At 52.4% G+C, this 24,175-nt stretch overlaps 2 protein-coding genes across 5 annotated transcripts; one reads left to right on the forward strand and one right to left on the reverse strand.

The window, feature by feature from the left end:
* Window positions 1-264: 264 nt before the first annotated feature.
* MIER2 (MIER family member 2) lies at window positions 265-14,212 on the forward strand. Of its 4 annotated transcripts, none has more exons than XM_042811147.1 (13): window positions 265-323; window positions 3,947-4,034; window positions 4,550-4,701; window positions 5,384-5,569; window positions 6,157-6,277; window positions 6,905-7,014; window positions 7,686-7,755; window positions 9,187-9,338; window positions 10,807-10,888; window positions 10,973-11,067; window positions 11,850-11,977; window positions 12,623-12,759; window positions 13,577-14,212. In XM_042811147.1, the coding sequence occupies exons 1-13, from the start codon at window positions 315-317 to the stop codon at window positions 14,050-14,052; spliced, it is 1,806 nt and encodes a 601-aa protein (XP_042667081.1). In that variant the 5' UTR covers window positions 265-314; the 3' UTR covers window positions 14,053-14,212. The 4 variants fall into 4 exon arrangements, with proteins under 4 accessions (XP_042667081.1, XP_042667082.1, XP_042667083.1 ...); XM_042811148.1 differs by having other exon boundaries at window positions 11,850-11,953; XM_042811149.1 differs by having other exon boundaries at window positions 5,444-5,569.
* A 4,748-nt stretch (window positions 14,213-18,960) lies between these two features.
* MEX3D (mex-3 RNA binding family member D) lies at window positions 18,961-22,993 on the reverse strand. Its single transcript, XM_042811141.1, has one exon. It carries the CDS (start codon window positions 20,616-20,618, stop codon window positions 19,326-19,328), a length of 1,293 nt encoding a protein of 430 aa, XP_042667075.1. The 5' UTR covers window positions 20,619-22,993; the 3' UTR covers window positions 18,961-19,325.
* Between the last annotated feature and the right edge of the window lie 1,182 nt (window positions 22,994-24,175).

Raw genomic sequence — 24,175 nt, forward strand, 5'->3', positions numbered from 1 at the left:
CCGCCTTTATCACAGCGCTGTGATTGAGGCTCAGATTCCGCCCGCTCCGGCCTGCCGGGGCTCCGAGCTCCTCGCGGCTCTCCGGATTCGGGCCCTGCACTCCGAATGGGATCCGCGATGCACCGGGGCCGGACTCAGCCCGCGCTCCGCTTAGCCCCGCCCCCTGACCTCTGACCTCTGACCCCGCCGCGCCTCCGCCGCTCCCCCCGCCCTCGTGGCCCTGCAGCCAATCAGCGGCCGCCGCCACATCCGGGTCCCGCTCTCCCCCCTTCCCCCCTCCCCCCACCAACCTCCGCCGCCGCTCGCGCCCGGCCATGGCGGAGGTGAGTGCGGAGCCGGTGGGGTCGCGCCGGGCCGGAGCCTGGATGGGGCCGCGTCTTCCCTATCGCTTTTGGGCCGGGTTGGATCCCTGCGGGATGCAGTGTCCGTGGATGGGTTCCGGGGAGCGGGGCCGGCTCCGAGCCGGGAGCTGCCGGGCCTTGGGCCCGGTTGTGTGAGGGGCGAGGGCCTGAGCGACGGAGGGGCTCTGGAAGCAGCGGGGCTGGGCCTGGAGCCGAGAGCGGGCACGGAGCGGAGCGGGGCTGTGCGGGAGTTTGATCTGATGGGATCCCCGGGGGGATTTGGAGGCAGAACCGTGGGAAGGAGCACTGGGAGGGGGGTTGTCCCGTGGGGGTGCTGGGCTGGGACCCCTTGGCTTCTCCTGGTGCTGCTACTGGACCCATCGCCCTGCATTGCTCTGACATCTCCTGGCGCTTCCCAAACACTGCCGGGCCTCGTGGTGATGGAGGCACGTGGGATTGATGGGAGCACTGGGAGCTCTGCACTGGGAGCTCTGCACTGGGAGCTCTGCACTGGGAGCACTGCACTGGGAGCACTGCATTGGCTGCTGTTCATCGTGGGACAACAGCTTCTATCAGAGCAGCAGATTTCACCGTTGGGACATCACAGCACTCCTCTGCCTGTCCCGCCCAGAACAGCACCATCTTCATTTTGGCCCTTGGAGCATCAGTGCTGCGTTCCTCTTTATGCTGTTGCTTTGGTGTGAGGTTGACCGACGAATCCCTTTGCCTTTGGGACAGCACAGGGCCACGCTGATGAGGTTGGAGCACGGGTGTCCCTTATGGCATCACCAGAACAAGAGATGTGGGCAGTGCAGGATGTGGCCTTTGTGAATGTTTTGCTCCTTCAGCTGCGTAGGATACAGCACAAATGTATTCCCATCCACACTGCTTTCCTCTGGCTACCACTGGGGTTTGTAGAAAGCAAATCCAAGTTGACTCTCACAGAGTTCAAAATACATGTTAAACTAGCTCAGGAAATCACTTCAGTTATTAAAGTAGTGATGTTAGAAGGAGAAGTGTTCTCTCTTTTTCCTCGCTTTCTTGCAAGAGTTGCTTCAGCTTGAGAGACTTTCCTTCTCGGGACAATCGCAGTCAGCGCTGCAGTGGAGAACAGCTTTGTCTGTGCCTTCCTTTGTGTAAGACACAACTCTTGATTGGTCTGATGTGCTCAAAAACTTGAGTCCAGAACACAGAATGGAGTGCTGGAAATATCTAAAAATACAAAGAAGAGATTGGATAACGGGTCAACATCTGTGTGACTTTTGGGAGAGGCAGGGGGTTGGAACTGGATGATCTTTGAGGTCCTTTCCAACCCAAGTCATTCAGTGATTCTGTGATTATGCCTGAGAAGCAGAGAGTAATGGAAGGGGAACTGCTGCTGGGAATACCTTTTCCTTTCCCAAGTGACCGATGGATGGAGGAGCCATTTTCCACCCTCGTAGCTCACTGTAGAGGTGAATGGAGATCAGTGCTGTTGTCTCCCGTGGGGACGGAGCTGCCACCAGCAGTAGGTGACACCACTCTTGATCTGGGGGCATCTGATGATGCCTTGGTGTTCCTGCTCTCTTTCCAACGCACGTCATGCTGTTGTGTTTCCTTCCTCCTGCCTGATGGTTGCATCTGAAGTGTCAGACTGCAGCTCCTCGCCTTCACATGGAATAACCACCCATCACGTGGCATCAGGAATATTCTTTCTGTCATTATTTACCTATTTAAGCCAGACCTTCTTTTCCCTCTTATTCCTCTGGCTTGTCTGTTCCCCTAATTCCTAATAATTTGAAGGGTTGTTCAGTTTTTCTTCTTTTCTCAAGCCAAACACAGCAGTGCCAATCGTTTCATGGTGATCTCCAGCTTACAGCAGTTCCCACTCTCCCTAATGCTGCCTTAGTGCTTTGTGGGCATAAACCAGTGCTTAGTTACTGGGTTGTCATCCTGCCATATTGACTATTACTCTTTGTTGTAGCATCTGATCTTTAATCCGAGAGCTCATCATCCCTGAACTGTTCTGACACCTTTTCAAGCCAGCCCTGCTTGACAAAGCGGCTGCTGCTGCTTTCAGTCTTCGTTCAGAATCCTTTGCGTGCAGCTCCGCATTGATCCCCGTGTGAAGGAGGCACAGTCAATATATGGATCACTGTCTCAGGACAGGGAGCTCTGCACATCACTTGAGGCGAAAGGGAGTGAAGCCCACACCCTTCTCATCCTTACCAGACTGGGATTATTTGTTTGGATGGATTTATCCAAGAGGGTTTTGTGCTCAGTCCCATTCTGGCAAGGACCGACAAAGAGACATTGAACTTTCTTGTGTTATGAATCCGTTTCCCAGCACGACTGCTCTCAAAATGGAGGTTGGCTGAGCTCTTTCCTTCCATTAGCCCACAAATTCCTCCTCCCTTTTCTTCTCTGTGCGCTCTGCCTGCAGCCAGAATGGTCTGCAGTGGGGTGACCCTGTTGCTAAAGCTCAGGCCCCAGGGATGACGGATTGCAGCACGCTGTGCACCTCAGCTGGGACTGAGGCATCCTTGTTTCACTGCTCTGGGCAGGGGAAGGAACAGGAGTTCCATGGCTGCTTCACACGTCCTTGCCTTCCCTCCTTCTTGGTCTTTGTCTTGATGGGAACATCTGCTGCCTTCTAAACCAAAGCCTGGAGTGGCTTTTTTTGGTGCATACTTCCTTTTAGAGGATCAGTTTTGATAGGAACCTGTATTTTTTAAGCTTTTAGAGCCTTGCACTGAAGCACCCTAAATGCCCTGGCTCACAAAGAGGATCACAACGAGATGTCAGCAATGACTGTGCTGGACTGATGCTCTGACTTCCTTCTGCCATCAGATGCTCTCAGTCAGCTCAGAGGCATCACTTAATTACCTGCTTGCTCCCTACCTGGGCTGAACTTGATGAACAGCATTTCCACGTCCCTCAGCCCAGGGAGCTGCAGATGTTCTGCTTTGCTTTCAGGCCTCAGCCTGAACTTCTGACCACACACTGAATGCCAAAAGGCAGGATCCTGTTCTTACCATCTGCCTGCCTCACCTCTTCCTACCTCACCTCTGCTACTTTCACACCTCCCAGGCTCCTTTCCTGCTTACCCAGCTCTGAATTTCTTGCCTGGCCCCTCTGAGTCTCCTGAATGTGGTGAGGCCTTAGGGAGAAGCTGACGTGGTGGTGGATGGCCGTGTCTGATTGTGTCTCCAAAGAGTGGCTCAGGTCCTGGAAGTGCTGTGTTCCAACACAGCGTGATGTGTGTATTTGGGGTTAAAATCCTTCATTTAAGTGAGCGTGTAAACCATAAAGAGCTGAGGTCTGGAGCTGATGAGTGCTGATGAGAGGATAAATAATTAGCAGAGCTCTGAAGGTAAGGTGGAAACTCCCCCACATGCACTTAAAGACTGAGGGGAAGGTGCAGAACCCAAAGAGCAGAGCCCTGGGAGAGCTGCTCCATGCACCTAACAAGAGTTCTGCTTGCACAGCACGATTTCCAGTGCTACCCTGTGTGGTTTTTATTATCTTCTGCTTTGAAATGAAACTGATTGCATTTACTGGTGGGGTTAAGAGGTGCCTTACGTTCTTAAGAGATGTCTCAGCCAGGTTTTTCTCTTTCCTTCAAGGCCTCGGTGGGCAGGCAGAGCCCCAGGGTGGTGCCATACCCAGCCCACAGCCTTTGTCCTGGAGAGCCCAGCCTTCAGAGTGCAGCAGGTAGCCATGCTTTGTCCTTCTGTTTTGTTGGTCTGATTTCCAGAGGAATCCGTGCTCCTGGGGTCAGTCTGTCTGTTTCCTCCCTTTCTCCTTCCAACATCTTTGGAACTCCTTGGTTGATTCGGATGACATTTGATGGATAAGTCTGAATGATGCCAAAGCTCCTACAAATGTCTGTTTGCTGTTCTCCCAATGTTATCCTGAAAATGCCTCCAATGAAGGAAAAGCTGCAGCGTGCATTCAGATGAATGGCATCAGAGGATCCAGCTTAGAGAGGAGCATAAATACTTGGGAAACAGTCATGGGATGTGAATGTTTAGGGAGCCAGGCTTGTAGTGCTCACAGAAGGACTTTGTTTAGTTGTTTCCATTCTTTCTCACTCTTTTCTGCCTAATCTCTTCCTCTGGCTTATTGTGGCTGCACATGCACACAAGAAAGGGTCTTGTCAGGTTTTGTTGCATCAGAAGGTTGGGTTCAGGGTGGTGCTGGTGTCCAACTTGTTTTAATCCCTGCAGTTGTGTCAATGGGCTCAGCTGATCACCGACTGAACCTAGCAGAGATCCTTTCGCAGAACTACGGCGTACGGGAAGAAAGGGAAGAAGAAGATGATGCTCAGGAGAAACAGAAGTCTTTAGAAGAGCTGGAGAAGAGTTTCAGTGCCTCTCAGGTAAAGGCAGCAAGGGAGGGGAAGGGGAAATTACCTGATGGATTTTCTTGTTTTTCTTTGACAGTACTGGCACCAAAGATCCTTGTGGGAAACTGTTTTGCTTGCTCTGTGCTGTGTTTAAGTCCACCCACCAATAGGTCTTAGATCTGAATTTGGATAGCAAGGAGTTGGTCTTTCAGCAGCTGGCAGCAATATGTGATGGTCTGCCAGGTATCCACTGACTGCTGTTCCTTCACACACGTTATCAAGGAGCCATCAGCTGTTGGCTGCATGTGCAGCATCCATTGCATGGTGGAGAGGAGCCACAGAGAACAGATGATGTGGTTCTCTGGTGGATGATCCCCATGGGGGCCTCAGTGGAACACAAAGCGTGCTCTTGCTCTTCAGGTCTGGCCCAAGAGCAGTGCAGGAATTTGCTCCATCTCTTCTTCTGTATCACTACAGTTTTACAGTTTGGCATCTTTTCACCAGCATGAAATCTGGTAGAAATGTATTTCTAAAATACTTCGACTGTGTTGTTTTGGGGGTGAAATTTCCTGGCTTGTCCTTAACTTGGAAAAAAACAGGTTGTGGTGGAAGACCATGCCCCCATTCATTGTGCTGCAATTACCCAAGGCACTCAGAGCCCCCAGAAGAGCAGAGCTGCCATGACTGCCTCTGCATATCTCTGTGTTCACTGCAGCTGCTGTTGTTCTCGGTGATTGTTCCATGCCTGATGAAGCTTTGTCCTCCTCTCGCTCAGAGCAGTGAAATGCCATTTGAGGAGCTGCTTGCACTTTATGGCTATGAGGCATCCGATCCCATTTCAGAGCAGGACAGCGAGAGCAATGACATCCCTCCAAATCTCCCTGATATGACTCTGGATAAGGTAAGAGCAGCTGTCAGCTTGGGTGTGTGCTGGTGGCCTGCACTGCAGCTTGCTGTGCTGCCTTGGGGCTCCACGTGTCTGGTGGCTCTTTTCAAAGGGAGTTTGGGGGATGCTAAGGGAAGGGGTCTGCCTGGTTCTGGTGCCCCAGTGAAAAACACCAGGTGCAGAAATGTGAATGAACATACAGAGTATGGAGGAGGCTGGAGGAAAGAGAGCTTTGAAAAAGGACACTGTCACAACTCTGTATGGAACTTTGTTAACAGTTCTTGGCTCGTAAGGTGAGTCTGCGAATAGACAGGGAAGGTTTGGATCTACCTTTAGTGCTGGCTAACCTATCTCTGGCTTCCATAGGAGTCCACTCTCCTCTGAACCCTTAGAGGAGTGCTTCAAGGGTGAATAATCTAGGGGTGATGGGGAGCAGGAGGGAGAATCTGTCTTTGAAGCTGTGGGAGGGTGAGGAGAGCTGTGGATGCAGCCACTCTGGGGCAGAAGTGCTTTCCTCTACGCCTTGCTCCCCCCCCTTCCTGCTTTCATGTAATTCTTTTTTTAATCTAAACTGTTTTTCACTTTCTTGTTGTTGTTAAAAGGAACAAATAGCGAAGGATTTGCTTTCAGGGGAGGAAGAGGAGACACAGTCTTCAGCAGATGATCTGACCCCATCGGTCACCTCCCACGATGCATCAGACCTATTCCCAAACCAGCCTGGCTGTACGTGTTGCTGATTTCTAAGTAATTGTTTTGTACTTGGATGTGATCTGCAGGGTAAAGCAGGGATGTATTTCTTTACTTTGTCCCTAAATTCCCTGACATAAATTTCCCCATGTTCCTTCTGGGGGCTGTGAATAAACTTGTGTGCTGGTGGGGTCACCCAGCATCAGTTGGACGTGAGTTTGGGTGGACTCTTGGGATCAGGAGAGAGCTGTGTTTAGCCATAACTCAGAACAGTGAGAAAGTGAGAAATGTTTTGCTACCTGTTGCAATTACAGTCTGTAAGACCAGTGCTGGGTCTGACATCTCTACAAGGGAATAAATTCATTAGCAGTAGTGGCCTGATGTATTGTGGCAGTTAAATATCAGGTATGAAGCTGAAATGCGTGAGAGACTCGATGTGATGTGATCTTATTCCTGCTGCTGCCTCACAAAATGAAGGCTTGGTTGGCATCACCCATATGGCAACTGAACGTTCTTTTATTTAAAAGGGAAGAGTGGAAGTATGGGGAAGTTGTCACTGAGGGCCACTCTGAAAGCGACTTTAAGACAGAAAATAAAGGGAAGGAGAGGGAGCAATAGGAATAAATCGTTTCATAACAACAAATCTTTCCCTTCTCCACAAAGCAAACAACTTCCTTGCTGATGAAGACAAAGAGCCCTGTTCATCTCCATGTGCTTCCTCCATGGCTGAGGAATCAGAGGAGGATTCCATGCCATCTAGCGAGTGTAAGAAGGTAAATGGTTGAAGCACATCCAGAAGGGGAGCTGAGGCAGTGTCCCAGAGCCTGAGGAAAACATGACACAAAAGCACTGTGATATTCCTCAAGCAAGTGTTCTTGCTTTAACTTTCTTTTGCTCGGTGCCTTGTGTTTTGTGGAAGTGGCATCCGTGGATTGGAAGTGTTTCTTTAATGTGATCTCAAAATCTCTTATCAGTTTTCTGCTTCACGTATGCAAAGTGCTGTTGTGCCTTGGTAAGTCAAAAGGGCACTGTGGAGCCCTATAAAAGGGAATTGCTGGGCAGTATTCCCAGTGGGCTTTACTGGAGGGGAACCATCTTATCAAAGGGAGGAGCAGACTCCAAATTCATCCTGGTTATGAAGGTTGCAGGAGGCCTTTAGCACATCTTTGCTGTCCATCCTCAGCTGTTTGCTGTATATCCAACATCAGAACAGTGTAAATGCCTGAGGTCCCTGAAGTTTGCTCTGCCTAGTTGTAAATCTTTCTAGCTACCTTATAAAGTATCAGAGTTCCTAGAAGTAATAGTGACACTGGGGACTGCAGCTGTAGCCTGGCCTCGTGGTGTCACAGTCCTTAAATAATGAAGTAAACTCAGTGCCTGCTTATTTACTGAAGTAAACATGCAGCCTGTTCCATTTACCCAACTCTCTGTGATGGTATTTCAGGACATCAGCATTGGACCTCAGTTCCAAGCCACCGTTCCCATCCTGCACTTAAACAGGCACAGTGAAAAAGGTAAGGCAGCTTCCTTGCTGTGTCTTATTTGGGTGTAGGGTTGCTGTCCTGGGGATCTGATGGGCTCTGGATCACTAAATCTATTTTGTATCTCTCAGCTTGGCATCTCTCAGTATCGACATCAAAATTTACAGCTAGCTTTAAACTAGTTTGCTTGGATTTGGCTGGTCATAGAACTGCAGAAGCTCCATGAAAACTGGCTTGGCATGGCAGGTTAGGAGGAGGGGAGCTCATCTGTAGCCAAAGCAAGATCCTGTGATGTCTTCTTTCCTGGCATCTTCCTGAAGTAGCAAGAGTTACTTCCAGTCGATACACCTGGAGCTGACAGTTCCTAATTAGTTGTGCAGACATGCTGATGTGCAGATTAGTAACGAGTGCATTGCTAGCAGCAGCATGTGGAGGTTCTGAAGAAGATAGTTAACAGAAAAGCACCTCTTTTAGAAATGACTCACTTCCTCACTGGTTCTTTTCACCCAGCAGACTGGAAGCAACTTTGTTAAAGGGGAGAAAAGAGGTGCTCTCAGCCTTTTGTGCTAAAGATCACAGGTTTAGTGCGTTTCATGCAGTGTGTATGTTTGCATCAGCATGAAATGAGAGGAAACTGACAGTAGATCCACACAGGGATCTTCTTTATGCCCTGCCAGGGCTTCCTCTGACCTGACTTCATGTGGCAGGAAGGTTCCTTTGCCTCTAGAAAGAAGTGAACAGGTGAAACATGAAGCTAATGGTTGTTATCTGAACAGAAAATGAAATCACTGTATTTCTGGTTATTTTTACTGCAGAATCCCTTTTTGCTTTCCTCCGTGCTGTTTATTTTACTTAAACACCTTTACATTGCTTTGTGCCCTGCTCTCATGGACTCAGAGCCTTGAAACCTAAAAGGGGCTGTAAGCACATAGTGATGCTTTGTGCTGCTGCTATTTTATGTGGATGGAGCAGCTCATGGAGGAGCATTACAAGCTAGCACAGCTTTGCAGCTGCTTAGTTTTGATTCTAGGATGAAGAGAGTCTTGAGCCCAGGCCAGACTTGTAGCTGAAAGCTGCCTTTTCTTCCTCATTCTTATGTTTCCTGCATGTGGGAAAAGACACCTTACAACCTACAGTTTTTGAGTTGCTAAGATTAATGAATCAAAGCAACAGAGAACATGGTAACAACAAAACTCACCAGCCAACCCTTGTGAAGAAGAGGAAACGAGTCAAGCCTATGCTTGGGGCTCTAAAAGAGGTATAAGCAGTATTAAGCTCATCTGCCTCCAAAATCAGGAGGGAAAGGTGCAGTGCCTTCACACAGATGGCTGCCATCTCTGGTGCCAGCTTGGAGTCCAAACAAAGGTTTTCTTTCTCCTCCTATCTCTGCAGTGCATGTCCATGCTGATTGTTTCTCAAAAGCAGTGGGATTCTCTGAGCTTATTTCAGTGCTTTTTCTGTTAGCCTATGAAAATGAAGATCAGCTGCTTTGGGACCCAAACATCCTACCTGAAAGAGAGGTTGAAGAGTTCCTATACCGTGCTGTGAAGCGGCGGTGGGACGAGCTGTCTAGCAGCAGCCTGCCAGAAGGAGAGATGGTGAAAGACAACGAACAGGTAAACCCTGGTAACCAGAGATACTGTTAAGGTAAAAGTCTGTCATAATGGTGCAAACATTCCTTCAGAGATCCTGAAAAGGCTCACTTACAAGAGGATGGGGCCACCCTCCTGCGATCCTCTCCTCCTGCTTCCTAGATAAGTGAGACTGCCCCTCAGATGCTCTTTGGAGGCTCTTCATCCTGCCCTTGCAAAACCTCTGAGGCAGAGCTTGCAGCATACACACACACACAGAATCACAAGGTTGGAAATGACCTGCAAGATCATCTGGTCCAACCACCCTCCCATTCCTATCAGTACCACAAGCACTAAACCAGATCTCGTAGCTCCTCATCCAGGTGCCTCTTGAGCACTGCCAGGGACGGCGACTCCACCACCTCCCTGGGCAGCCATTCCAGTGCCTGACCACCCTTTGAGAGAAAAAGTTTCTCCTAATATCCAACCTAAACCTCCTCTGGTACAACTTCTGGCCGTTTCCTCGGGTCCTACTATTTGCCTGGGAGAAGAGGCCAGACCCTTTTGCACCACAGCCTCCCTTCAGGAAGTTGTACAGTGCAGTGAGGTCTCCCCTGAGCCTCCTCTTCTCCACACTGAACATTCCCAGCTCCCTCAGCCGCTCCTCATCAGCCCTGTGCTCCAGACCCCTCACCATTTCATTGCCCTCCTTTGAACACGTTCCAGGGCCTCAATGTCTTTCTTGTAGTGAGGGGCCCAAAACTGGACACAGCACTCGAGGTGCTGCCTCACCAGTGCTGAGTACAGGGGGATGCTCACCTCCCTGCTCCTGCTGGCCACACTATTTCTAATGCAGGCCAGGATGCTGTTGGCCCTCTTGGCCACCTGGGCACACTGTGGGCTCATGTTCAGCTGAGCATCAACCAACACCCCCAGGTCCCTTTCCTCTTCACAATCATCCAACCACTCATCCCCGAGCCTGTAACGCTGCATGGGGTTGTTGTGGCCAAATGCAGGACCCGACACTTGGCCTTGTTAAACCTCATCCCATTCACCTTGGCCCAGTGATCCAGCTTATCTAGATCCCTCTGCAGGGCCTCCCTGCCCTCAGGCATGATCATCATTTTGGATCTGCCCTCTGTGCATTCTGTGTCTTTTGCTTTTAAGCCAGCAGAAGGTGAAACTTCTGGAGAAACTTCAGAGCAGTTGTGTTTCCCATGAGCTAGCCAGGCTGGATTCTCACAGCAAGCCCCAGTATCTGTAGAAATACAGAAGCACATCAGAAATCTCTAGAGCTGCTGGTAGAATTGCATCTTCTCAGTCCTAGGGTTTGTAATCCAGTGCTGTGCCAATGAGAAATAGCATAACGCAGGCTGGTGGCCAAGTTGAGGCTAATGGCAAAATGACTCCTAGGGAAAAATAAGTGTTAGAAGGCAGATGTGAGTCGGGAGGAGCTCTGCTTCTGGTCTGTTTCTCTCCTACACGCCGTCAGCCACTTTCTTTTGTGTCCTAGGCTTTGTACGAGCTGGTGAAATGCAACTTCAATGCAGAAGAGGCATTGCGGAGGTTACGGTTCAACGTGAAGGTTATCAGAGGTGAGAACCCCAAAATCAAGGTGCACAGAATTCTTCCTGGATTCTGTGCATTTTCCCCCATTTCTCTCTTTTTTTTCCCTCTAGATGAGCTTTGTGCGTGGAGTGAAGAAGAATGTAGAAATTTTGAACACGGCTTCAGGGTCCATGGGAAAAACTTCCATCTTATCCAGGCAAACAAGGTAAGAATGTTCAGCCCTGCATCCCACTAAGACAGAGGGAATGAGACAGAGGTGTATTTGGAGCCTTGGCTAATGCAGGAAGTGCAGAACTGCTGAGTTCCAACCCCGGGCTTTGTGTTGACTCATGCTAGCAGGTGATGGGCTGTTCACTGCCCTGCTCTGCCTTATTTTCCAGGTGGGAGAAGTCACAAACAACACTGGCCTGCATGAGTGATGTCAGTTAATTACTGATTAGCCCTTTCTGGAAGTCTCAAAAAGTTCTTTCCAAACTCTCAGCCTTTGCAGTACCTTCTGTGAATGAGTGAGTTGAGCATGTGGATGTTTTGTAAAGTCCCCTGGGGTCCTCTAGAATGAAAGATGCTGTTGTAGGGAGAACTGGGCCCCAGGACATATGCTGCTGTGCTGGGAGTTGGCAGAACCAGAGAGTCCAGTTCTGCAGCTGATTCATTGTGGGCATGTTGACTCTGGCCAGCGAAAATGGATGCAGGTTTGCTCTCTTGATGTTAAGTGTGCTATGGAGGTGCAGGAGAGTCCTGCATGAATGTACTGTGTGTGAGCCCACACTGGGGTCTGCAAGAACAATTCTGCACCATGGGGAATTCCTTCTCTGGCTGATTACCACCTTGGAAATCTCAGTATCTGCTTCTGTTCTGCAGTATAGATGTGTCTGTAGCAATAACATCACCGCCACGCACTTGACTTTCTGTGCTGATAAAAACGGGTGAGCAGCCCTTGCTCTGTGACACACACAGCTGGGTGCTGACTGTGCTGTTCCTCCTCAGGTCCGTACTCGGTCAGTGGGAGAATGTGTGGAATATTATTACATGTGGAAGAAGTCAGAACGCTACGACTACTTCACTCAGCAGACTCGTTTAGGAAGGAAGAAGTACGTCCTCCACCCTGGAGCCACGTGCGTGGAATATTCTCACACTAAAATTAGTAATATTGTGAAGATCCCTGCTGCAAAGCACCTCCACTGTAAAGGCTGTGCTGTCAGCTCTGGAAGGTTTTTTGGGGTGGGAGCACGTAGTTGTCAGAAGTTAAGCCACCGTTGGTGTGGGAAGGGATGGTTAAGCAAATATGTGCTTGGATCTGGACTGACTTAGGCCAGAAAATACTGCTTTCTTTTTCATATAAATGCATTCATGACAGAGGTTGGGATCGGGGGCTCAGGGCTAATCTCAAGATGGATGAAATTTCAGGGATAGGATTTTTCCATGCACTCAGTTTCTGATGTGTTTTGGAGGTGAATTAATTAATTTCCCAGACGCTCCTCTTTGAGGCAAATTGCAATCTACGTTAATTACAGCAAATGCTCTTCTAAAAGGTTGAAGCTGAAATGCTTTAAAAGGTCAAATCAAAATATTTAAGACTTAACTGCGATTGCCTCCGTGCCAGAACCTAAACTGGGTTCTGCAGACCGAGAAGCGATGGACGTTCCTTTTTGTGAGCCCCCTGCAGCCCTGTTGCTTTGTTTGTTGTGGGTTTGGATCCTTCCTTGCCTACATCTCTCTGGTTTGTGGGTGGTCACAGTGCTGTCTGCCTTTCCCTGCAGGGATTACACTGACAATGATTTGGATGGGGGTGAGGTGGAAAACACCAGCCGCTCTCGGAGCTCCCCTCCCATTCCCTCTGCCACCAGCTGCCTGGACTCTCACTTTGGCCAAGACCAGCTAGCAATTGAGAGCACAGGTAACTTCCTTCCCTTCTGTTTACCACGGGAGAGGAGTTCTCCTCCTCTCCATCACTCAGCAGCTGGACCCCCCTTTCGCCTTTCTCCTCTTGCCATTATCCAGCAGTTGCTCTTTTCCCTGGATCGTGTCAGTGTGCTCACAGAGTATGGTGCATGTAAAAGGAGACTTGGCTTTCTCTGCAGTGATGAGCACTGACTTTTCTGGAGTTGACTTACAGTTGGTCCTGCTTCACATGCAGAAGAATGGCCCGTGGCATTCCCAAAGCAAGAGAATGCACTGACTTTGGGCACCTGCAGTATTGAGTTGTTTCCAATGCTCCTGATTTAGTTAATGTGCACAGGTGTGTTCTCCAGAGGCTGATTTGAAGCACCAGAAGTCAGTCTGTACCTGTGAACTGCTCTCAGAGCTGTGAGAAGACTCAGAGAGGCTGAATTGGGTTCACTCCCTCTCTCTGTCCTACCACTGAGAAGGGCTTCGTGTTGGCACCTGCCGGGTGCTGGAGGGGCTGGAGTTTAGGATGGGGTTTATATTGGAGAGCCTGAGATTTCCTTTTAATTTCTATAGAAACACCAATGCCCCCTTACCAGCTGCCTGCCTTTCTTTAGTAGATGCTGGCAGGATTTGTGCTTGCTATGGTAAAGAAACATTTTTGCCACCAAACAAGAACTGTTCTGGACAGGTGGGATTTGAACTGGATTCTGGTTTTCATACATTATGGACTCCAAAGTGAAATGCTTTTATTTCACTGCTTTCCTCCTCTTCCTCCCTCCCTCTCTGTCCGTCTCCCTTACATTTCCCTCCTTTGCTGCACGCAGAGCCCCTGAGCGTGGAGAGCACAGCCTGCAGCCTGGGCAGCATGAGTGAATCGGGACAGGGCTACGAGTGCAGTACTCCTTCAGAGACAAATTGTTCCTTCGACCCTGCAGAAGAAACCTCCTCAGGCACCATCTCTGCTTCCTGCACACGGCATGCTGTCACCCCCTCGGACACGGGGCTCTTTGCTTTGCCACCAGCAGGACCAGAACTGGCAGAGAAGCAGGAGACATTACAAAGCTCTGGTGAGACGATAACCATGGACTTCACTCTCCCTGCAGACATTAATGAGGGTTTGCCTTTAATTGCTGGCCCTGTGGATTTGGGCAGAGACCCAGAGGCAGCGGTGGCCCCTGCTCAAGTGTCCTTATCGGTCACAGATTTTGGCCTCATTGGCATCGGAGATGTAAATAGTTTCCTGACTGCTCATCAGGCCTGCTCAGCACCTGTGGCTCGGTCAGAGCCTTTGTCACAGTGAGAATCTTCAGTCACAAACCTGTCACGGACCCAGCAAGGACTTGGACCTGACTGAGTCAAATCCTGGAACTTCCACTGTTCTGTAGGGACAGTTTGGAGCTCTTGGTCAGAATCCGTCTTTCCATCCTCCTTGATCCAAGGCTACAGTGAAACCAAACACATTTCTTCTCCAGCGTGTTCTGACACACTCATGCAAAGCTGGTGGCTGGCTTGAGTGAGGGGGGAGGCTCATGACCCCCCCCATTTCGTTGACCATGTGTTACCCCAGGTAATGCCAGGCTGTTGGGAAAATCCCTGCCCTCAGTACAGGGGAAGTGCCCTTTGGCCCAATGGGACAGTGAGTGAAGAGATGTTTTGAAAACAGGGATGTGTTACGGGCACTTCAGGGCTTGGACAGAGGGTCTGAGAGCTTAGGAAATCGGCATGGAGCACGGTCTGCTTGGGCTGGAGGGCTGTTCACCAGCAGAGGTGAGCATGGTGATGCCAAAGGAAGGTGAGGAGTCCTGGCTGTTCACCCACATGTAGTGCATTGCAGTAGAAGCCACTCTCCCCCCTCCCCTTCCCTGCGCTCTGAGCTGTGGGTCGTGGTTGGTGCACACAGTGCTGTTCTCAAAGCTCCTGCAGTGTGCATTTCCCTCTGCCCACGCTGCCCCCAGCTGCAGGTGAGATGGTGCAAACTCTTCCAGTCCTCTGGCCAAAGCTTCAGGGCTTGGAAATGGACGCTGCGATAGCATGGTGCATGCTGAAGCCTTTCCCACCTTCCTTTGCAGAAGAAGGGAACGGTTATCTCTGAGTTGAATCTCGCTTTGGACAGTGGCTGGAGCTAGAAGTGTGAAGGTGAATATGGAGAAGCAGAAGGTGCCAGCACAGGGCAGCTCTCAGCTGCTCTGACCCCACCACTGGCCTGCGTCTCCCTGGGGCAGTGATGCCAAATGTGGGATGGATGCAGCCTGAGGGGAGACAGCTTTCAGCCCCTGTACTGCTGGAATCAGAGAAAATTGCCCACAGCAGCACCAGCCATCCTCTCACTGCCACTTTGAGCACACAGTGTGCACCTCAGCTCCTGGGACACCCAGTGAGTGTAGGGCACCAATGCCAGCACCGGGACCCAGCAGAAGAGCACATGGCATTCCTTTCTTCCCTTTCCACCCACCTCTGTTCTGAAACATCACCCCAAACTCTCATACAGGAGAGAAGGGGATGTCTGTACTGCCATTAGCACTCAGGAGGTGATGGGGTGGGTAGGAGGTGGCTGGCTGCTGTGCAGGGAGCTGTGGTGGCCAATTGGTGTCACAGACGTGTGCCAGCTCTAGAGTTTGTCCCTGGCTTAAATCCACTAATGATTTCTGTGTTTGAGAAAGGGTTTGGGTTAAGATTTTTTTGCTTATTTTGGTAGAAGCCTTCAAGGCTGTGATCCTGCAGTTGCTTCTGCTGCCAGTGGGTTTGGAAGGTGACTAAAACTATTAGCCTGGATCCTCGTTTTACCTGGCACGGTGAGGCTGAACTCCTGCGGAGGGAGCACAGAGCGCCAGACAGCTTCAAGGGATGGCTTAGGATCAGACCTCGTCTCTCACCTTCTGAGCCCCAGACCTGTTCCCCTATGCCAGCAGGGGGTTGTTTCAGTCCCAGCCCACGCTGAGCTGTGCCAAGATCCTGACACAATGCTCTTGTGACCGGGCATCGCTCTGCGAACCACATATGGTAAAACAGAGGTCCTTGGCTGCACCCAGCTGCTGGAAATGGAAAGCAAATCCAAATGCCAGCTCCATAGTGGAACTTCCCAGGCTGTGATTCCCCCTTTCTGGGGGAGAGAGAAAACTCCTTGGCTGGAAGGAGAGGAGGGGGCAGGGAGAGAGCAGCTGCAGCCCTCCCAGGGAGGGCCGGGCCTTGACTTCTCTCCATCAGCCAAGAAGGTTTTTAGTTTTTCCTGAAACTGTTTTTTTTTTTCTTTGGTTTGTTTCAAGCCCCGATGAGAGCAGAGGGGAGGCTGGAGGAGGCAGAAGTGTCTCTTATTTATACTATTCAGTGTTGTTTACAGATTCGCATGGGGTCTTTCAACGTGTCAACAGGAGAGCGCGGCGCATTTTTCCACATCACTTTAAAAGGGAGAGGGGTGGAAAGGGCCGGGATGGGGAGGGGAGGCACAGGGGGAGGAGGTTTGGTTTTGTTGGGGTTTTCTTTCTTTTTCTTTCTTACAAAGCACATTCACTTGGAGATGCTCCCAGTGCTGGACTCTTCCCCCTTCCCACCTTCATGCCCTACACTGTGAAGTGATACTGCCTTGAAGGCCCCTCGCCGTTATTTATTTAATTAAAAACCTAATTTGAAAGCGAGCAGGAAAAGTGCATTGGGAGTTTTTGGAGAGACCGAGGAGTCGTAGCCCTGTGAGTGGCAGCGGAGGTGCCAGAGCCCATCCTGGATCACATTTCCCCCATCCTTTGTGCTCCAGGACCTGTGTGAGCAGCGCAGGGGTCCAGCAGGGCTCAGGGCAGAGCGCTGCCCGCACTGCCAGCCCCTGCATGGCTGTGGATGCTCCTGGGGCAGCAGGGAGTGAATTTCCCCCCCGTGCTGTGCATGGAGGCTGACCGGAGAGCCTGCCCCGTGCCCGCCCAGTCTCTCATCCTCAGACCCAAGGCTCAGAGTAGGAAGGAGACCTTCAGTGCTGCTCAGGCGAACCGCAGCCTCGGGAGCAGATGTTCCTCCTCCTGCTCGTACTGCGCATGCGCACGGAAACGCAGAAATGGCGTTTCTCTGCTCTAACCGCTCTACTCTGCCAGCCTTCTCATGTCTATGGTAATGGGTCCTCCTGTTCGCACTGCGCATGCGCAACAAACAGCGAAAGGGCTTTTGCTTTGCTCTAACCGCTCTGCGCAACCAGTCATCCACTATCTATGGTCTTCGGTCCTCCACAGAGCAACGTGAGCATTCAACCGCTCTGCGCAACCAGTCATCCAATATCTATGGTCTTCGGTCCACTGCAGGGTAACGCGCATGCGCGCGTAAACGCGGAAGTGGCGCCGTGATCCTGAGTGGAAGGCAGTGAATATCTGAGGCCTGAGGGCAGCAGGGCTGTCCTTAATAACTCAAGCCATTAACAAAATAACAAAACACTTTTTTTTTTTTTTTCTTCTTTTTTTAGGTAAGAAAACACAGCGCTCTGAGTAGAAATGTTGTTCTGCTGCTGCTGTTCGTGAAGGCAGAAGGAGGGAAGATATCTGCACGTGTAAATGGGGGTGTTGTGGATTAGGGAGTGCACTGTTGTGTGTTTTCTACACAGAGGTAAAAGGAATTGTGTATAAATATGAATAAAGTTGGTTGGAAGGGAGGAAAGATTAATTCCTCCAAGGTGGAACACATAGCTGCAATTGAGAGATGAAGGGATACTGAAAAAAAATCAAGGAAGGAGAATATTGAACAAAAACAGCGAAAAGCCTTGTTATTTTCTACTCAAAAACTGATCAGGAGTGCCACCATCAAGCACAACAATCTGCCTTTCCCTGCCTGAGGCTCAGAGTGACACAAAATGCCCATCCTGGGTCATGTCAGTCCTCCTATGTCTATGGTCCTTGGTCCTCCACTGATCCCCAGCTCCTGGACCCCACGCTTTTTTGCCAGCCATGGCTGTCAGCTCATTGGCATGGGCCTCCATGGTCTGTGGGTACCACTGCCTATGGGTGCCACCACCCTTGGGTGCCACCCTCTTGGACCTAGAGTCCCCCTGGGCACCACTTATGGGTCCTCATTGCCCACAGGTGCCATCGTTTCTGGGTCCCAACGGCCCATTCTTCCCCACAGCCCATTCACTGGGTCCCACAGCCCAGGGGCACCATCGTCTCTCAACAACCCATGGGGTCCCCATGAGGGGAGAGGCAGAGAACGGCGATCATTCTCCACTTTGGGAGCACAAACCAACACCTCCTGCCTCAAAAACACCCAATCTCCCATTGCCCAAGGGCTGCCACGTGCAACCCCATGGACACCAACCCATTTCTCCCCCAGTCGGTCCCAAAACCCAAGAGACTGGAGGCGGCCACGCAGCAGAGGCAGCACACGGGTTCGTATATAGTAAAAAGTCTTTATTAAGAAGGCTTTGAAGTCAAAAAATAAAACTCTTGATACAATTTTCATAACCGTCAAGTCAGCTCAGCAAATATATAATCAGTACTTTAGCCATGTAAGGTTAAAGGTCCGTTATTTTCTTTTTTAAAATAAAATATATTTTAGTTTTTAAAATTTATTCAATAAAGTACATATTTTCCTATAAATTCCCTACATATACATAAAGAGGTAAAAAATAAAAAAATAAAACTAGAACGACAACAACAAAAGGGGGAAAAAAAAAAAAAACCCAACAAAAAAAAAACCAACCACGAAACAAAAAGGAGATAATAGAAATCTGTCTGCTTTTCTCTTTGCGACGTTCACCCCTCCAACCCCTCGTAATGCTTTTTTTTGGGCAGTTTTCACATTGGCAAAATAGAAGATAAGACCTGTGTTACAAAAAAAATATATATATATATATATTTATAGAACCGTCAAGAATCATCCAAAAAAATAACTACATACAAAAAGAACGACAACGAAAAAATTATAATAATAATAGAATGCTTTTAAAAAAATAAAAGACAACCCTTGCGTGTCCTAAAATAAAAAGTGCAACCGGACCTTTTCTTTCTGTTTATTTAACTTTGCAAACTGAATACTGTTATTTGGAAAGGACTGTTGAAGAACAGCTGGGCTTCCTCTCCCCAGCCGCCACAGCCGGGCTAAGAGTTAAAGCTATTCTGTAAACATTGGGTTCTGCTCCTCTCTGCGGTTCTGCGTCTCTTCCTCGTCGTCTTCGTCTGCCCCTTCCTCCCCAGCCCTCCCGACCCCTTTGCTCTGCCCCCTCCCTCCCCCCGATCCTGCCCTCCGGCTTCCATCCAGCGGGAGAAAAATAGCATCTCCATCCCCACCCCTGCACCCCCAGTCCGATCCTTTAAATAAAAAGGGTTGACGCCGACGGTCGCGTTGATGCCAACGGTTGCGTTGACCCCAACGGTTGCCTTGATGCCAATGGTTGCATTGACCCCGATGGCTGCGTTGACCTCAACGGCTGCGTTGACCCCGATGGCTGCGTTGACCCCGATGGCTGCGTTGACCCCAACGGTTGCCTCGATGCCAATGGTTGCGTTGACCTCAACGGCTGCGTTGACCCCAACCGCTTCAAGTCCTTAAAAAGTTGTGTTGGAGGGGAGGGGAGTGGGGCTGCTCGCCGCGTCAAGCTGGCCCCGGCTAGGAGAAGATGTGGATGGCTTGGGTGGCCGGTGTGTGACACGCGGGGCACTCGGGCTCGGCCTTGCCACAGATGCGCATGGCACACTCCATGCAGAAGAGGTTGTGGCCGCAGGGCACCAGGGCGGCGATCACCTCGCTCTCAAAGCACACCATGCACTCACGAGAGCTCTTGCGATGCCCGTCGGAGCTGCTGGAGTCGGTGGGTGAACCCGAGGCGGCCGAGACGCTGCCGGGCAGCGATGAGGAGGAGGAGTAACCCGTGCTGGTGGAGAAGGAGGAGAGCGAGCCCTGGGTGGGCAGCCAGGACAAGGTGCTGACGGGGTTGCTCTGGATGCGGCGCGCCAAGGGGTGCTCCAAGGCCCCTCCGGTGCTCTCGGGCAAAGTGGGTGAATGGCGCGGTGTGGCCGTGCCGCTGTTGCGTCTCTGCGAGCCGCCGAAGGCTTGCAGGGGGTTGGCAGCACGCTCGAAAGGCGACCAGATGGCGGCGGCGGCACTCGGCGTCGTCAGGTCCAAGGCCAAGAAGTCGAAGCCGAAGTCACATTCCTCCGAGCCCAGCGGGGCCGGCGCATCGCTGAAGGTGAATCCACCGCCGGTGCTGTAGGGGCTGGTGGGGCTGTTATCTGCCACCCGCCCGCTGTAGAAGGACTCGGTGGAGGCGCTGCCCAGGGAGCTGAGGCTGTCGTTGCGCAGCGCGGCCGCGGGCCGGCGGGCCGGGTGCGGAGCTTTGGCCCACAGACCGGCAGAACCACCCTGCAGGTCCAAGCAGACGTCGGTGCCATTGGTGTGGAAGTCGTTTTCGGCGTTGACGTCGACGAAGGAACCCGTCCGCATGGTGATGTGGGCCTCGATCTCCTCGCGGGCCCGGTCCACGTTCTCGGGCATTCCCGTCACCTCAAAGACGGGCTCCTTGTCACGGCTGGGTGTCACGATGTAGGTGTGTGTCTGCTGCTGGATGCGCTTGATGGTGGCTCCCTTGGGGCCCACCACCAGCCCCACCACGCGGTATGGGACTCTCACCTGGATGGTGGTCTGGCCCGGCAGGTTGGGGGGACCCTGCAGGGCACCCGTCAGCCCATTCACTTTGTTGCGTGTCGCTCGGATCATGGAGAAGTGCTCAGCAGCTGAGAGGATCTCCCTCTTGGCCATTTCCACATCCTCCTTCCTCCCGGTGACGATGAAGATGGGTTCCTCGCCCCTCACCGGCGTCTTGATGTATGTGTTTGTCTTGGCGCGCAGGGCTTTGATTTTGCAACCTGGGGAGCGAAGGAAAAGGGGAAAAAGATGATGCATCAAAGCCAAGACCTCGTGGGAACACAGCACCCAGGAGGGAGAGATGCAGAGCCGGCAGGACCCACAACTAGCAGGACTCAGCAGGTACCACAGGTATCCAGCAGGTCCCAATAGGACCCAATAGGACCCAACAGGTGCCCCGGTTCTGCAGCTACAGCCCAGACACCCCTGGAGAAGGCTCTTGCTTCACAACTCACAACACCAGCTGCTAAGCCAGGAAACGGCCCAAGCACAGCAGGAATGGGCACAGAGGGATGGGTGAACAGGGTGGCACCGGCAGCCCATCCTCACCCATTCCAAACTCCTCTTAGAGGGGGGGACACCAAGGCAGGTGGCTGCCAGCTGAGATGGGGTTTGCTGCCTTGCCCAGCCCCAGTGATCACACTCTCCGTTGCACAGCACACCCAAAGCATAGTTGGGATCCCACAGGACAGAGGGAGCAGGGGCAAGAGCGTGAAGCCCATCCCTGTGCTGCTGCTGCAGATCCCCATTCATAGCACCAAACAGCTGCACGGCACCGGGAGAGCTCTGCGGTGCACACAGAACAGCAGCCGCGAGCGTAAGGAGAGCTCCTCCTCCTCTTCATTCCCAGCAGCAGAGAAAAAGGAGCCCTGGGGGGGCTACAGCAGGACCCCCAGCAGCCCCATCCCACGCAGGGACATCCCCAGGGAACCTAACGGGGGGACAGAGGCAGCAGAGCCACACACAGCTCCAAAACCCCGCGTGCAGCTCCAGGACAGAGAGAGCAGCTGGGGATGCAGCCCTACGGATCCATTCCCACCCGGGTTCAGCCCTTCCTGCAACCCCAGAGCCTCCCGGCTCCCAGCACTGCTCCTGGTGAAGCCGTGTGCGGCTGCAGAGCTCGCCAAGGAAGAATGTGGGTGGAGAAGGGTTTGTCGGCGCTTTTCCTAATTTAGGACAGCAACTGGAAGGTGTATTTATGGCTGGGGGCAGCGCAGGGGCGGGGAAAGCAGCGGCCCAGTGGCTGGGGCTGGGCAGAACCAACAGCCACCAAAGACCCATTTATTATTTTTAAGTGTCAGCACTGCTGCAGCCCCACGCTGCCCTCCCAGCGTCTGCTGTAGGGCTGCCCTGCTCCAAACTGGGGGGAAGGCAGCAGCAACACCGCATGTGGGGTTTGCACTCACACAGCCACATGCATCTCAATGACTGGGGGAGAGGCCAGGAAACAAAAGGGGAGGAAAAGCCCCGAGTGCTCAGCTGCTAAAAGCACCAGGTGTGATTTGGGGATCGAGGCTCTGAGGATGCGCTGCAGGGATGGGGAACCTTGATGGGTTCACAGCATGTTTGGGGCTGAGAGCTTTGGTGCCATCACCTTTGGGGACATAGCAGACGCATCCGTCTCCAGTCCCAAACTCCACCCAAAGCAGAGAAATGGGGCTGGTGCCCGCTGGCTGTGGGATGGCTGATCCCTAAACATCCCGGCCACCCCGTTGGACTGCAATTTGGTGACACAATTAAATACACCACTGCTGGCCCCATGGTAAACCCATACAACCCCACAGAATCAATCAATACCCCACACTGGAAGGGGTCCATCAGCATCACGGAGCCAGACACCACCGTGTCCCATCCCCAGGCAGCTCTGGGAAGTGCCCAAAGCTTCCACATCCCACCTGGGGTGCACCCGAACTGCACAACACATGGCTTCACCGACAGCCCGCAGCGGGGCGAATGCTCTGTACCAGCAGGAGCTATTTTCAATCAGTCCCAACACGCCTCCAGCCCAGATGGCCACATCCTTCTTGAGTCCACACAGCACAACCCCAGCGATGGGGACCCGGGATGGAGCGGGTCCCCCAGCATCGCCTGCATCCCGCTGCGCTTTTTGTTTGCTGGGGCGACCCAAGGTGCAGCAGTAATGATGAGGGATGAGGAAAACAAGGTGCCAGACTTCTCTGCGAGGCTATAAATAAGGTGGCTTTAAAAGTGTTGCCGCAGATCCAAAAAAAAAACTCCAACAAAACAGGGGGAGCTGCAGCCCACAAAGACCCCCCCCCCGACACATCCGCACCGCCCGGGGGGCTCCTCTGTCCTCACCCTGGGGGTCTCCAGCACAGACAGCATCGCCACCAAACGATGACCCGGCGATGGCACTGCATCACCCCTTGGATGCTCCCCTCCAAATCCTCCCAAATCCAACTCTGCGCCCTTTTTGCCCTCTGCTGCCCTGCACGCAGCTCCACGTGTTGATGATGTGGAGCAGGATGCTGTGGCACTGACCCCGGGCTGGCTGTGCCACGGCCCATCCATGCACTGCCTGCACGTGGCCCTGGGAGCTCCACTCAGAGCAGGGTCACCCTCGGGGACGCGGCTCAGCTCAGTGCTCAGGATGCTCCCTCTGCCCTCACCCCCATACAGGGACCCCAATGCCCACCCCGTGCCCAAATCTCTCCATCCCCAGCACAGCCCCCATCACCTGGACACCGCTGCCCTATTTCTGCTGGTTGCAAAGAGCCAAACGATCGGTGCCCACAGCATTTGGAGCAGACAATCCCTCCCACGGACGGAGTCATGACCAGGCTTGCACGAGGAGGCACAGCCACGTAATCCTGCCCGGCCGCGTTGTGGGGTGGGCATGGAGAAGGGCCTGGGACTTTGGCTCATGTCACACAAGCACTGAGATGGCACCGATGCACTCCGTGCAACAAAGGTTTACTTCCTGAGCTGCTTAACTTAGCTCTGGAGGAGAGAGATAAAAGAGAAGAGAGAAACAGGAGAAACTGCAGCCAACACCCTCTGCCGTGCATCAGCCCATGTGGGACGGCGCGGCGCAGGTCGGACCGTGCTGCCAGATCACTGCAGGACCTGCAGCTCTGCACTCAAACTCAGGGCAATGCAGGCTGCAGGGACAACACGGGTCCCACAGCATCCAAAGTGCCGCCCAGCAGCACGCACAGCTCGCAGGAAGGCTCACAGATCTGCATGGGATGGGGACACGCAGCCCTCAGCCTGCTATCACCCCAAAGCCACCGCCCCAAAGCGCCGCCCCAGCCCAGCATCCCCACAGCACACGTGGTCAACACCAAGCTGGGGATGCGAGGGACCTCAATCCCTGCAGCAGCGGGGGACAGTGAGGAAGAGGAGGTCGATGGAGGAAGGGCTGCGCTGGGTTTTGAGGCCCCAGAGCCTCGCACATCCCTCATTTAAAGTGGAAGAGAGCACGGTGACACCCCCTCGCACTCATCGTGGCGCAGAGATCCTTTCTCCATGCCCACCTCGTGCCCAAAGCTCTCCATCCCCAACACAGCTCCCATCACCTGCACACCACCGCCCTTTTCTGCCAGTTACAAAGAGCCAAACAAACCCCTCGGTCCCGTCTCGCAGCACCAAACCATCCCCAAACCAGCACACACAGCACCACCGTTGCTGGGCAGAACCCGCGGTGCCGAGCGCTGAACCCAAACCACCCCACCATGAGAGGGGGGAGCACAGCACAGAGCCAACAGTGCTGGGGGGGGGCCAAGAGTGGGTGCACAGATGGTGCACATGGAGCACAACTCAGAGAGAGCGCAGCAGGGGGGGCTACAGCCATC

Source organism: Centrocercus urophasianus, unplaced genomic scaffold (assembly GCF_019232065.1).
Source record: "Centrocercus urophasianus isolate 14NV4802_14NV808 unplaced genomic scaffold, USGS_Curo_1.0 seq_1207, whole genome shotgun sequence".
Classification (NCBI taxonomy): domain Eukaryota; kingdom Metazoa; phylum Chordata; class Aves; order Galliformes; family Phasianidae; genus Centrocercus; species Centrocercus urophasianus.

Bases quoted from the DNA above. Each gene is read 5' to 3' on its own strand.
- MIER2 (XM_042811147.1), top strand. The intron at 9,339-10,806 runs GTAAACCCTGGT...TTTGTGTCCTAG, and splicing joins TGGTGAAAGACAACGAACAG to GCTTTGTACGAGCTGGTGAA. The intron at 10,889-10,972 runs GTGAGAACCCCA...TTTTCCCTCTAG, and splicing joins CAACGTGAAGGTTATCAGAG to ATGAGCTTTGTGCGTGGAGT.
- MEX3D (XM_042811141.1), bottom strand. From the start codon at position 20,618: ATGCATCATCTTTTTCCCCTTTTCCTTCGCTCCCCAGGTTGCAAAATC.